This window comes from Coturnix japonica, chromosome 8 (assembly GCF_001577835.2).
Source record: "Coturnix japonica isolate 7356 chromosome 8, Coturnix japonica 2.1, whole genome shotgun sequence".
Classification (NCBI taxonomy): domain Eukaryota; kingdom Metazoa; phylum Chordata; class Aves; order Galliformes; family Phasianidae; genus Coturnix; species Coturnix japonica.
The window spans coordinates 21,611,009-21,624,374 of NC_029523.1; the positions used below are offsets into that span (position 1 = coordinate 21,611,009).

General features: G+C 40.9%; 1 protein-coding gene across 6 annotated transcripts in view; it reads right to left on the reverse strand.

Annotated features, from left to right (window-relative positions):
- Positions 1-85: 85 nt before the first annotated feature.
- The window catches only part of RAB3B (RAB3B, member RAS oncogene family), a 38,266-nt gene continuing 24,985 nt past the window's right edge, over positions 86-13,366 (reverse strand). For all 6 annotated transcript variants that reach the window (XM_015870582.2, XM_015870580.2, XM_032446159.1 and 3 more), the window contains exons 3-5: positions 7,391-7,509; positions 2,633-2,757; positions 86-1,161 (exon numbers count right to left, since the gene is read on the reverse strand). In XM_015870582.2, the coding sequence (XP_015726068.1) occupies positions 974-1,161; positions 2,633-2,757; positions 7,391-7,509 (432 nt within the window). In that variant the 3' untranslated portion in view covers positions 86-973. The remainder of the gene's footprint in view (positions 1,162-2,632; positions 2,758-7,390; positions 7,510-13,366) is intronic.

Consider the following 13,366-nt stretch of genomic DNA (forward strand, 5'->3'; position numbering starts at 1 on the left):
CCAACAAGCCGAGCCACCCGCTGTGCTGTGCGCACACACACACACACACACACGAGCGGCTGCTGTACCAGCTGATGCCCGCACACCTGGTGGCAGCACTCCGCTTTATTTGGCAGTTTCACAGGGTTTATTTCACCATTAATACAGCAGTTTTCTTCTATATCCACCCAGTTGTGTTTTACAATCGCTGTTTGAGCAGTGCAGTCATTGACAAAAGGCAGGTGCTACACAGTGCTACAGGTTCACAAAAGCAGGTCCTTGTATTGCAAACACAGGCTCACAGACGGAGCTCCACACACACACAAAGCTTTGTGGTTCAGTATGGATAGATATTCAATACAACAATACTTTAGATGTTGAATATTAAACATGATCCATCCCCATAAAGAATCACACGACGTCTGTAGCGTAGCCAACAGGATATCGCTGTTGTTTGTCATTGGTAGCTGTGTGCTATTCAGCACCTCTAATAATACACATAGAGACTGAACCTGATACCTTAAAATCCACCCTCACATGTAGCACAGAGTTAAAAACCAGAATCAACAACAAAACGTGGAGAGAAAATCTAACAATAGTGGCAATAATACTTTGGCTCCTGCTGTTTGTCTGTCTTACACAGCACAACTTGCCTCATTCATGCCAATTCCTCATAGCCATCATCCTGCAGCTCATCCACCACTGAGCAGTTGTCCACAGTAGATCCAAATATACACATCTGCAACACTATATGGATGCTTTTCCTTCATTCAGTGTAACTTGCACATTAACACCGGGTGCACTCATGATATTTATTCAGTGTTTGCTTTTAAATGATCAGATAATAATATATTAATCACTCCAGCACATTAAACATACCAGTTTCCTACAACAGAGAAACTTCTGCCTTTGGACTACACGGTAACGCACCACCACAAACAAAGAGAGAAAACTGAGTCAGGAAAGGAGGAGATTTCTCAGCAAGAAAAGGTCACTAACATGAGCAGTTCTGCTGTGAAGGGGGTGGGTTGTCTGTGAGCCTCACGTTCCTTCCCGAAGTGCCCCTGGACGGGTCTGACTCTATGCTCTCTGACATCTTGTCACAGATTATATCCACAAGGCGCTCAAACACCTGCCTCACGTTGATGTTTTCCTTGGCACTAGCTTCGAAATAGTCAAAACCTGTGAGAAAATGAATACATTAAAAACAGTAAGTCAAGACTGAGGATATAGATGGTTTTTTAAATACTTTTTTTTTATTATTATTATTATTTCTTCCCAGAATTCACCTTAAGAAAACAAGATACTGACAATTCTTAGGCTCAGTTGACTCTCACTGTCTCAGAATACTGAGCAGAAGGGAAAGAGAAGTTTTAAGTGACAGCTGCTGCTTGTAGACTGAGTACAAGTAGGTACTTACCCCATTTTACCCCTTTTTAAAAGTCAGGGAATAACAGGGAAATTGGTGGTGGAAATGTACATAACGACATAAGAAATAAGAACTATGATATTTGTCTGTCTAACACTGGTTTAGCTTTTGCAGTGGCAGAAGCTGTTTTGATTCAGTTCACATTCAGGCCAATAAGTTTCTTAATGTGGTTGGAAAATAATTATGAATCATTATGGTGAATGCTAATTGTTTAAGCAGTCAATAGTCAGTTAAAGAGATTCTTCCCACCCAGCACACAAGGTAATTTCAAACAATGCTGAATGCAGCTATCACAGTAAATACACAGAAAAGCTGCCTGGTAAAACCAGATACATTTCCCAGCTCTTTTAGAAGACCATTCTGGATGGTGGGAGGCTGCAGAACAAGAGGGATGGGACAACGCTTTCTAAAGACACAATTAGCTTTTGTTATCCTTCACAGTGGGACACGTCCAGCATGAGGACGGGTCAGGGAAGAGCTGGGGATTCTCCAACAGAACAGCATCCCGCTGATGGAGTCAGTTCCTATGGCAACTCCTGCACGTGCCTGTGCTTCCAAGAATCCCACACATTTCAAAGTCTAGATTCCAGATTTGTATTTAAATGCACAAATCAATTTTAATAGGATTTTCTTGCCATGTGAATTCTCCAGAAGACATTACAGTTAATGGAGAAACCCAGATTCTATATGCTGTAATATATAATGAAAATAATAAATAAATGAGAAATCTTTACCCTTTTTATCCTACATCAACAACACAATGTCATTTTCCTACTGGAGCAGAAAAGTCCAGTACAATTTTAGAACATTCTACAAAACTCTACATTTCTGATTTACAGCTTTTATTCACAGTTTAGTTCTAAAAAACAAAATGAAAAAAACCTACACCAACTATAGAATAAAATCAACTTTTGCATTCTTGAAATTACTGCATTCTACTCAGAGACCTTCAGATAGGACCATGTTCATGGAAACCTCCTTCTTTCAGCTGAGCTGTTCTCTCCAGATAAAGTTTATCTTCCTTGTACCACTATGTATTAGCATTGCAGATCCAGCTAGCATTCAACACCAAAGAAGTAAAATACCAAGCTAGAATACATTAATCATCTTAGTTGTAATGGAACTTCACTAAAAAGGATCTTTTTTAAATTGTACAAATCAAAAGGAACGTGGTATGAAGAACTACAGGAGAAAAACAATGGAAAGAAAAACTGTAACACATACCCAGCTGATCAGCCAGATGTTTCCCTTTCTCCAAAGGAACGATCCTTTCATCCTCCATGTCACATTTGTTTCCAACCAGGATCACTTGTGCATTGTCCCATGAGTAAGTCTTGATTTGTGTGGCCCTAAAGCAGGATGAGAAAGATTATTTCCTTCCATCAGCCATGCCAAAAGACAATCGTACTTTAAACATAAATACCATTAAGCACAATATCCATATCCAAAGACAGTTGATTGATTGAAAGACAAATAACCAAGCTTACACATGAAGCAAAATGCAACCAATGTAATCTGCAACCCCATTCTGTTTTATTATTCCTCAACTTTGTATGACAGTAAAGTTCCTTAATACTCTGTGTTTTACAGATCTTTAGATCCACACAAAAAGCTGAATTGAATGAAATGTTGGGCAAAAAGCATACGTCTCCATCAGCTGCAGTCTCAGAGGACGAACATCCAGTCATACCTTTTACAGTCTTCTCCGGAGAGAACACATATAATAGAAACACAAAAATACTTCAGAGCAGGAAAAAAATAATGGTGATTTGCAGCATTTGCAATGATGGCATTATGATGCTTTAGCAACATCGTAAGTTGTGTTTTGACAGTCAAACACAGATGGAAGCAGAGTCATCTTTGTATCAACAGAAAAGACCACCCTGGAGTCTGAAAGTTGCAAAGAAACATGGAAAGAACTGCTAAAGAAAACCAGAAATTTACCTGATTGGGAAAATATAGGCTCTGTAAGCTAACATTTGAACCCAGCTGGATTAAGTGATATGTGAAGCAGCAAACAGCAGCTGCAGTGACAGACTGCATACATCTGACAAATGCTAACATCAATAACAGAGGGATCAAGTGTGTGGGAGTTGAAGCAGGAGCACAGAAATGAGCTTTGGAGGCTTCGTGTGCTGAAACTGGAGTGGAGCTGGCTGTGAACCTCAGGAGCCTGACCTTACACTTAGCCTCCTTATAGTTTTTCAATGCCAAAATAACAGACAGGTATTTTTGTAACAAGGGGCCAAGTCTTTTCTCACCATCCTCAGCAGGTTGTCACAGAGACTGCAGTATTAACCTGGAAGCATTAGTTTTCATCCATTTTCCAGGCTGGCCTGGCCTATTTTATCTTCACCAAGACAGCTCTATCTTTTACCTCCTTCCCAAAGGTAATTAGGCTGCTGTGCTGGCCCCCATATTCCATTCCTGCTTCAAAGAGTGAGCTTGTCCCTATTCACCTTCCGTATTTTCTCCCTGCTCACCCCCAGTGCAAGTTGCTTACTCGCTGTTGCAATGGAAATCAGACGGTGTGTAACTCCACAGTCGTCTGTGAAAAAGAGGTCAGTTCACTGTACAACTTGACTTCAAGCAGCAGTCTGTTTGATGCCCATTGGAAAACACAAATCTAGAGCAAGTCCACTGCACAAGTCTGGACTCACACTGCAATGTGCAAAATTAAGAAGTCTCTGTGCAATGAAACTTGAATTCTTATTATTATCCAGGAAAAGGGCATTCATGCAATCACAACTGACACTTACAGTTATTGGGAATCATCGTGATGATCATAATAATAAATACTTTTACTAAGTAGAATGTCCAAACAGTCCTGATTCCTATTCAAAGATAAAGCAGCAAACTTTTGGGAGCTTTCAGAAAGACTTATTAAAAAAACAAAGAACAAAACCAAGCTTATCCAATTGATATGTTTGAACAACGATCAGGGCGGTTCAGCCATTCAGCACAGAATTTGGGAAGAATATCTGTGCAACAACAATAACGTTGTGCTTTATTTGAGCTGGACTCTTCAAATTAATGATGAAGTATAATTTTTCAAATTCATGCTGAGAAGAAAAATAGTCTCAGGTTCACAACATCAACAACCCAATTTGGATACCAGCCTTAAAGATAAATAAAGCCAGTGATTTGTGAACCCAGTTCTATGAAGGATTGTCCAAATTTTATTCCACTTCCCACACAATTTCAAATGAGGTATAATACACTCATTTATCTACACACAAAACTGTCAGGGCAATGTGAAAGAATAACTGGCAGAGGAGACTGTTAAGAAATCTGGGAACTGAACTGAGAGCTGTAAGAGCTCATTTAACCCTTTCACTTGGCCTACAGAAAATACATCTTATTCATGTCAATGAAGATCTCATTCTGTACACGACATCAAGAGCTCGTCTAAATGCCTGATATAGGTATGACCTTCCTTATTTAGGAAAAAAAGAGGACCTTTAGGAAAAAAGAGAACCTTTTGTTCAGGTGAAGTATTTCTGTAGCGACACAAAGGAAACCCAAATCCTCTACAGTGTCCATTCTTAAGAAGGGCATAGGAAAAGGTCACCCAAAGAAATTCTGAGGCAGTTAGGACAGGCATGGAGAGATAGGCTGTAGGCTACAGCATCTTGTTCCACTCCAGTAGCAGACACCTTCATTTTCCAGAGATTGTACAGTTCCTGCAATGGTTTTTGGTTTGTTTTGGTTTGTTTGAAATATTAACCACATCACCAAGTGCAGTGGAAAACAGGAAAAAAAGAAACCTGCATATTTACATACCCACATATTTACTATGCTAGCAGTGTGCCCGGGGCTGATACAGTAGCACCAACAACAGACTAAAGCCTGGATTTGCATTTCCAGTCCCTTCAGAAGATTAGACAAAAAAAATCTCTTAGCTGCATCACCACTAGAGGACTCTGCTGGCTTTGCTACGGTCCATTGGTTCTTCTGTGGATAAGATTCAGAAAGGATACAGGCTACCACAGGCTGATTTTATTCACGCCCCATCCACTTGGGCTCAGAATCTTCAAGCTCATGGCTGGAAAGATTCGTGACACGACAGGTAAAAATCAGCAGTGATGGTTCACCCCTGTCCTTTTGCTGGAAAGTTCCTCTCAGCAAAGTTCCTAATGCAGCCGCTGTGGACAGGGAGATGGTCAAGTAGGCAAAGCTGACCTTTTCTTACACTGCTGCACCATTGCTTTTGATGGAGCAGATGTTAGATCATTTCAGTACAAAGCTTCAGCTTAAACTTCGCCTGAAGTTTAAATAGTAGCTCACAGTAGTAGCTCCTAGATTGAAATTTAGTGCTTTTTGACTGACATCTGTACGAGCTTTGCCCATCTCAAAGATCTGCAGAAACACCTTCGTCTTCCATAGCTATATACTTCACAGATGTAGAAAAACGGGTAGAAGAAACACAGTTTGAAAGTTAGAGGCATACAAGATAAATACGGCTTAAACTTGGATTTGATAAACAAAATTCCAAACCCAAATCCCTCTTTAAGTTGGCTGATTTTTAGACATTAGTACCAAAGCCAGTGACCTTGTGCTGTCTTTTGCTTCTACGCTGTGTGTTTAGTTCCAAGATGTGCTAAGTTGGTTTCTTTAAAAGAGCACTGCTTACAAGTGGTATCAAATGCAAGGAAAAAAGACATCTGAAAGGAACTCTTTAGTGATAACAGAAAGAACGTTTACAACCCACATTTATATAACTCTTCAAGGAAATTTATATAATCAAGTCAGATACCTCCTTCAAAAAAGTCTCTATGAACTACCCCACTCCAAGCCCTTCTTAGCTGTTTGTTTTGATAGTACTTAAACCCTGTGTGTTTGCTTTCTAGTTGGACGGCGTGCACACAGTGACTGGTCAGACAGGTAGAACAATCCAAGTTTCCTCACACATCATGTTGCAAGAGTGCTCCTTTCAGGACCTTTCTTCAATCCACTTAAAACATATTTTAACCAAACGTGCACAAAGCCATATCTAGAACTTGGAAATTGTATTTTCAGGTTTGGCTAAACTAGTAAAACTTATTTATTAGAGGGGGAACAAATTGCAGACAGACACATAGATGGTGTCTTGATACTGGATATAAGGTAAAAGTGTAGACTACATATTTAGATGTGATGATCATCATCAGCTGCTTGCTTGAGTGTACAGTGAGAACGAATAGCAAGCAACCTCAGAAGAAGGCCAAGTTACCAAAAACATCTAACTATGTTATTTTGGCTTCTGAGTTACAACCTCACTTTGATGATAATGGAACGATGTTCAATAAAAATGAAGACTGAGCTGGATGCTAAGAGCCAGAGCCAGGTAAGGAAATTTTAAGTCATCTATCTGCTGCTATCACATACTCCTAAGAGGTCACTGAGATCACTGCAAATTCATCTGTTAGACTTAAGAGATTCCATTAACCCCTGTGCTACCTTTCTTTGCATGCTCCCCATACCTATCTGCAGTATAAAGCAACAAGGTAACAAACAGCATTGACTGCAAGATATTTGAGGTCACCTAAGTCTCTCCCCTATCAACATGATATTCAAAACAAGAACTGATGTTCCAACGTTAGTGCTCAGCACCAAAAAGTCAGAGACATGATCTGGTTTCTTTGCAGTTCTTTACAGCAAGGATGCAACCTCCCCTCTACCCAGCTCTGAACAGACTCCAGCTGTAGGGGTGCGTGAAGGAATTCACAATTCTGCCCCACACAGAGATTGTTTTCTGAGCTGGACTAATGTGGGAGAGGTACTTTGGAGCCCCTTTGAGAGGAAGCCATGGCAGAACTAGAGCTCCCGCAACAAGGTCCAGCCTTCCACTCACCTGTGTTGTGCTTACAGCCTCCACCTTGCCCAACAGCTACCACCATGGGGCCCACAAGATCTACCCATGGCCACATGCTCTGGCATGAAGAGAACTGGCCAAAAACAAACAAACAAACAAAGCAACAAAAACGATAACTTCTTTCCTACCAGTCCTGCACTGCATTGAAGGAGTCTTCACTGGTGATGTCATACATGAGGATGAAGCCCATGGCTCCTCGGTAGTAGGCTGTAGTGATGGTCCTGTATCTTTCTTGTCCAGCTGTATCCTGGAACAGAACAGAATACTCAAGCTCTAAGACTCCACTTCTCAGAAACAGGAGCTGCAGTTAGTTAGGTCCTGTATCTAAAATAAGGCAATCACTTTTATTATTATGTGTTTAAAAGTTCTCATTTGTTCCCACTGAAATAAGCTTTACTTATGTTTTACCATTAATTGGGCTTTTGCATCAATGATGATCTGTTAAATGCGTTTTGACACATGTACTATTAAAAAAATAACCAAAGATGTCAACCCTTTAATTGCTCTTCTCTGCCTCAGCCACAATGCAATAATAAAACGTTCACAGAGTTCACTGAGAGCTGGTGCTTCAAAGCAGAGGCAACGGAAAATCGTCCAGCACTGTAGCCAGCAAAAGACATAAATGTGCTGCAGTTCAGTGTCATGGTTAGAAATATGTCATTGAGATGGATGCTGTGGGTGATTCAGTTCTAACCTGAGGTTAAAGACAGCAATTTAAAACTCGATGCAGTGAAAATTATTCTGCAAAGTGAATTTAACATGGACTGTCCCAATCAGAGTGGCTGAAGCATGCATACTAATTTCATATTTGTTAGTCATCGTCTTCACCTTAATTCACATCTGTGCTGAAAACCACCCTTACCTGGTGTTTTCACTTTTGTTTTCAGCTTGACAGCACAAAGGTGGAACTCTGGCTCTGGTACATACAATAGGAGCATTTTGAAAGACTTAAGACAGCTGTAAAATATGCCACCTACCACCTGTTTGATGCCAACAACATTTATTCCTTGCAAATTGAGGATCATTTCTACATCAGATCAGCAGTCCTGCAGCCACTCTGCCCCCTCTGTACCTGCCTACTGAGCCATGGACAGAAGCTGTATGCTGAAAGGAGCTCTCTTTTAGGAAATATTTGTATCACTTGAACAAAATATTTAATCTACCTTTTAGCAAACAGCAACTCTGGAAAATAGGCAGCATAGTGCCTTATCTTCAAAGGGAGCACAAAACATTAGGTGTTGACTGCTATTTACTCATATGGGTCAACAGTCTTGAGATGAGTCCTTAAGTCTTCTAAAACCCACACTTCAGAAAACATTTACTGCCAGTTAATTAAGAAAAATATCCTTTCTCCAGAGAAAAAGAATCAAAAAACACATATCACTCATACAGCTACCTGGAAGAGAAAAACACCTTCATGCACAAGGAAACATGTGAAAAGGAAGATCAGCCATGAACACTTGTTGCTCTGCACGAGCACATCACAGACACACTGTAGGAGGAAGGTGCTTGTAAATAAGCTCCCTGCAGCTCACTTAAAAGGCTCTGCCTATTGCTGCCATGAGACTATCCACAGCTGTAACACAAAGTGAATTTCCCAGGGGAGAGCACGCAGCAGGAATTCTGCTGCACTGTCACCACGCTTAAGAGATTTTTTGCTGAATCTTGCACCTTTATTTCAAGATGGGGTAGTGCACTGGCTGTCATAGATGGCTGTCAGCCATTGTGTGATGGCTGCAGGATATTTCTCCAATTCTCTCCTTACCAGAAGTACCAGAGTGAGGTGGACATCCCCACGTAGCCTGAGTGATCGTTTCTTCTCCTACCACTGACAAACCCATTGCTGAGCTCTTCTACTCACTGATACCACATCCTCATTTGTGCTGCTCAGCAGCTAAACCAGCTGTGTCACCTGGCAGTGAGAAAAGTCTCAGCAACAATATTATCGCTGTGCTTGTTCAGAGACATGAGATTTGCTTTATTTTAGCCTGATTTCCTGAGGACACAAAGATCATAAAATCATTGGTCTCCACAGCACATGTGTGTGCACCTGTTTTAACTCTGGAAACTACCAAAGGCTGCTGACCAGATTTGACCAAGGAGTGGTCTCAAAGCAACGCTCTTACAAGTGTTATGGAAATTGGTGAAGTGGAAAAGAGAGATATGAAGCACACTCCTGGTGGGGGAAAAAGCTCAAGTGCAACACTTATCATATCAAGCAAAAAAGGATCTGCAGGAGAAGCTTTTTTCAAGCCTCCTTAGGAAGCAGTCCGAGGGGAAAAAGGCCTCTCTCCTTAGCAGAAAGATCTAAATCAGTACAAGTAACTTTTCAGATACTGCAGTCTACAAAAAGAAACAAACCCATAGGTAGTCAAGCTTCCTTAATTCGTTTTTCAACATAAATAAGAGAAAATAAGCTACAAAATCCGAGGTCTGTTTCTTCAGCTCGGACAGCAGCTGTCCTTACATCAGTTTAAAACACCACAAAGCAAAGGTAATTAGGTGCTTCAGTTCTATGTGCAAGACATTTATCCAATGAAGGAGATGCATAACTGACACAGATTGCTTCTCTCGCCCCAAAGTTGTTAGAAAGATTTCCAGGTAAAGCACAAACTCATTATAAGACAGGAGAAGCAGGCAGCTGAGGCACCGGCAGGGATCAGCAGAAAGGCAGGGCAGCACTAATTAACAATCCAGGCAAACACCAGGGAAGAATAGCACGAGCCTGCAGCAGCCAGAAGCCTGCTTGGCTCTCCCCAAAGAGCAATCAGCTAGCTTGGTTATAGCCAAGAGCACAATGGTCTCTGCAAGGTGTATTTACAGTAATACACGAACAAATCTGTTCCTCCATAGCTTACATGTGTGCCTGTCCTTGACACAAACAATTAATAAAACCCACAAGACCATTAACTGGTCGACTGAAACAAAAATTTGAAGGTTTTGTATTAATTAGCAATCCAGTTTCAGTGTTTATCACAGGGAAAAGCATCTAAATGCACTGACGTGGTGTTCGGATGCACTATACTCACAAGGTTCACCACCTAAACATTCACAGGAGCACAACCAGCATCTTGTTATTTACTTGGCTGCCTCAACAACAGTGAGATAGTCACGCAGGAAACACGCTTGAGGTTTTAAATCACAGCAGACATTCTTTGCTGCTGTTCTGATAGATTAGAATTCCTACCACTGCTCAAATGCACATTTCCAGCCACAAATTCTTTTTTTCAAAACAAAATGTCACCAAAACTTCTTTCTTGTACCACATTTAATCCCCTCAGCACTACGACTTTTCCAGCAGCCTACGTGACCAACATTCTTCATAATAAATAAACCTTGTTTTGTTTTAAGGATTATGTTTTTGTTGCTTGTTGTTTTTAAATAAGAATAACACAGATGAAAAAAGGTCACCTGTTGTCCATCTGAATGGCAGCAGCAATTACAAGTGGCTGCTCCACTGCTGCCATGAACCTAGCACCCTCCTTGCTTGGGCTGCTATGAGAAAGGAGGCTACATCAGCCCCAATAACCAGCACCAGGAAAGGCCCGTATTGATGGCTGAGGGCTGCTTGCTGTGCACCTTGTGCTCAGCCATCACACATCCTGCGTGTTACTTGAAGACACACACTCTTTGCAAAAGCAGATTTTTGACTGGAAGCCACCACGCACCAACTAAATAGACACCATATAGATTAGGAAGGGAAAAAAAACCCACAAAAATGCACATGGGTGAGTGAACAGTGTGACCTTTGGCAGACTAGTAAGTGACATTAATGAGAAAATGCTAAGATGGAGCTTACTGTTCCTGCTGGCAGCTAGAAATAGGAACAAACAGGCAAGCAAGATGAGTCACTGGTTAAGACATGGAAAAGATGCGATGTCATGAAAAGCCTGTGAAGTTTCAAATGCTGCCAGGAGCAAAATAACACCTGGTTCCTTCAGAGCTCAGCAATGATTAAAATGCTCCATTTCAACAGATTGTATTGAGCGTTTTTCCTTTCTTATTATTGAGTGCTCCTGTTGCTGAAGAGCCACTGGAACCTACTCAAGCACACCCAGGTACCTTGAGAGTCAGGTCCATGTGAACAGCATTAGTAACATACAGCAACGCATTTCTGTTGGGAAAAAAAAAGAAGAAAAACATACACAATAAAACCATTCTTGTCCTTCGTGTAAGAGGTTTTACCCTTACAAAGTGCTTTTTAAACATTTTCCTATCTTTGCTCAACTTCCACTTCTCTAGCTGCAAATAAACAATTTGAGGTTGCAGCCAAGTCCAAATACACTGCATCCCTTGATAGACCATCTACTTGGGGCAAGTAATAAAACCATCTCTGCAAAGACAAACTAAAAATAGAAATAGAAGAGTCTGATTGGATGCGATTTTATATAAAAAGTTTGCCAGTTTTGCAAGACCTTTTCAGTTCTTCCACATGTACTCTTAAATTATTTTAGCCAGCCACTGCAAGAACAGCTGTATAACACAGAGATGTCTGAGCAATGTCAGCCACTATAAACAGTATTAATTTGCTGGAGTTGTTGAGAAACAGATAAATTAATCACCGGTAGAGTAGCTCAGAAGCAGCACTATGCTACCGTCAATAAGCAAGCCTGAATATTCTACATGTTCTGTGCTGCAGTGCACTGGATGGATGTGTGCTACCACTGCGTCGATCATAATGGTGGTCTTCCTACCCATGGTGATAAACAACACAAAAGATGATCTCAGTATATTATAAATCAAGTTCCAAAAGAACAAATGCAAAATTCAGGAGGAACAAGTTAAGTGATGTGTGGTACAGACCTGGCTAAATTCAGTAATCTGGTTCTTTGATCTGGAAACTAACAAGAACAGGTGAAGGGAATTAGCGTTATCGAGCTATCAGTCTACCTCCCCCTCAAGCACAGGCAAGCAAAACAGCAAATCCCAGCTAGGAGAGCAGCAGAATGAGACCCAGACTTCCTGGAGCCTATTTCTAGGTGATCAAATGTCATGGTAACCAGCAAGAGAGGCAGCAACTGCTCAGGTCTGTGCAGCTGGGCAGCAACTCCTGCAGCACTCAGCACTGCCCAGCCGCATCCTCTGCTGCTTGACTCCAGGCAAGTCCTTCAGTTAACTCATTTACAAAGCAGATATGTACATCCAAAGGTGTTTATGAAGCTTCAAGACTATATGCCTGGAGACTGGATTGTATGATTGTATTCCTAAATGTAAGGAAACTGGTTTAGTATTCTGCTGCAAGCATCACTCCATGGAAACACTCCTGTCAACAAAAGATTTCAGCGTATTTAGTAGCGGACCGAGGCTAAATCTGGGCCGCGTAATTCACAACACTCCCCTGTGCATATTCTGTTATAGGGGTCAATTCTAAGACTAATACTTAGAAATTTGGGGCAACTGTAGGTTTTTGAGTTTGCTGTAGGTTGCCCTGCTTAATCAGTGGAATTGGTCTAGGTGACATTCAGAGGTCCCTTCCAGCCTCAGCCATTCTGTGATTTGAGGAAACCTTGGTGATATTTAATTCTCATTGTTTCCCATTCTTCCTGTTCCCGGGTCTTCAATGTGACAGGACCTGAGATAAACTATCCCCAAGCAGAGAGCCACATGTCACTCCTTTATTTGGGAATATACCACAGGTAATGTGCCCAGAGACAGCACACCCAGTCATTTGGGGGAATCATTTCAATTTGTACCAAGAATAGAGCAATACTACCAATGCTTATGATTTTGTCCATGTTACAATCTTTCTGAAGCCTCAATTCAGGTGAGCATTAAACTATAAAAAACATTGTAAGTCTTAGCATTCGGGAAGGTGGAATAAAAGCTTAAAGACAACAAAACTCAAAAGCAATCTGAAGCTCATAAACCAGAAAGTAAATGAGAAGGAACAAAAAGCACACATCTCATTTCAGTGGAGCTTAAAATACATGATGTTAAAATTTAACAATTACATGAATCCTTCTAGCTCATATATTTGATGAAGATAGGCAGGTAGTTTGAAAAGCAATGCAATAAATCTGATGCAGTTCTCACTGGTGAAATGAAGTTTTTGCTTACATCCACAAAAACCTCATGAAAACCAATCAAACGGAATGTGAAACTTT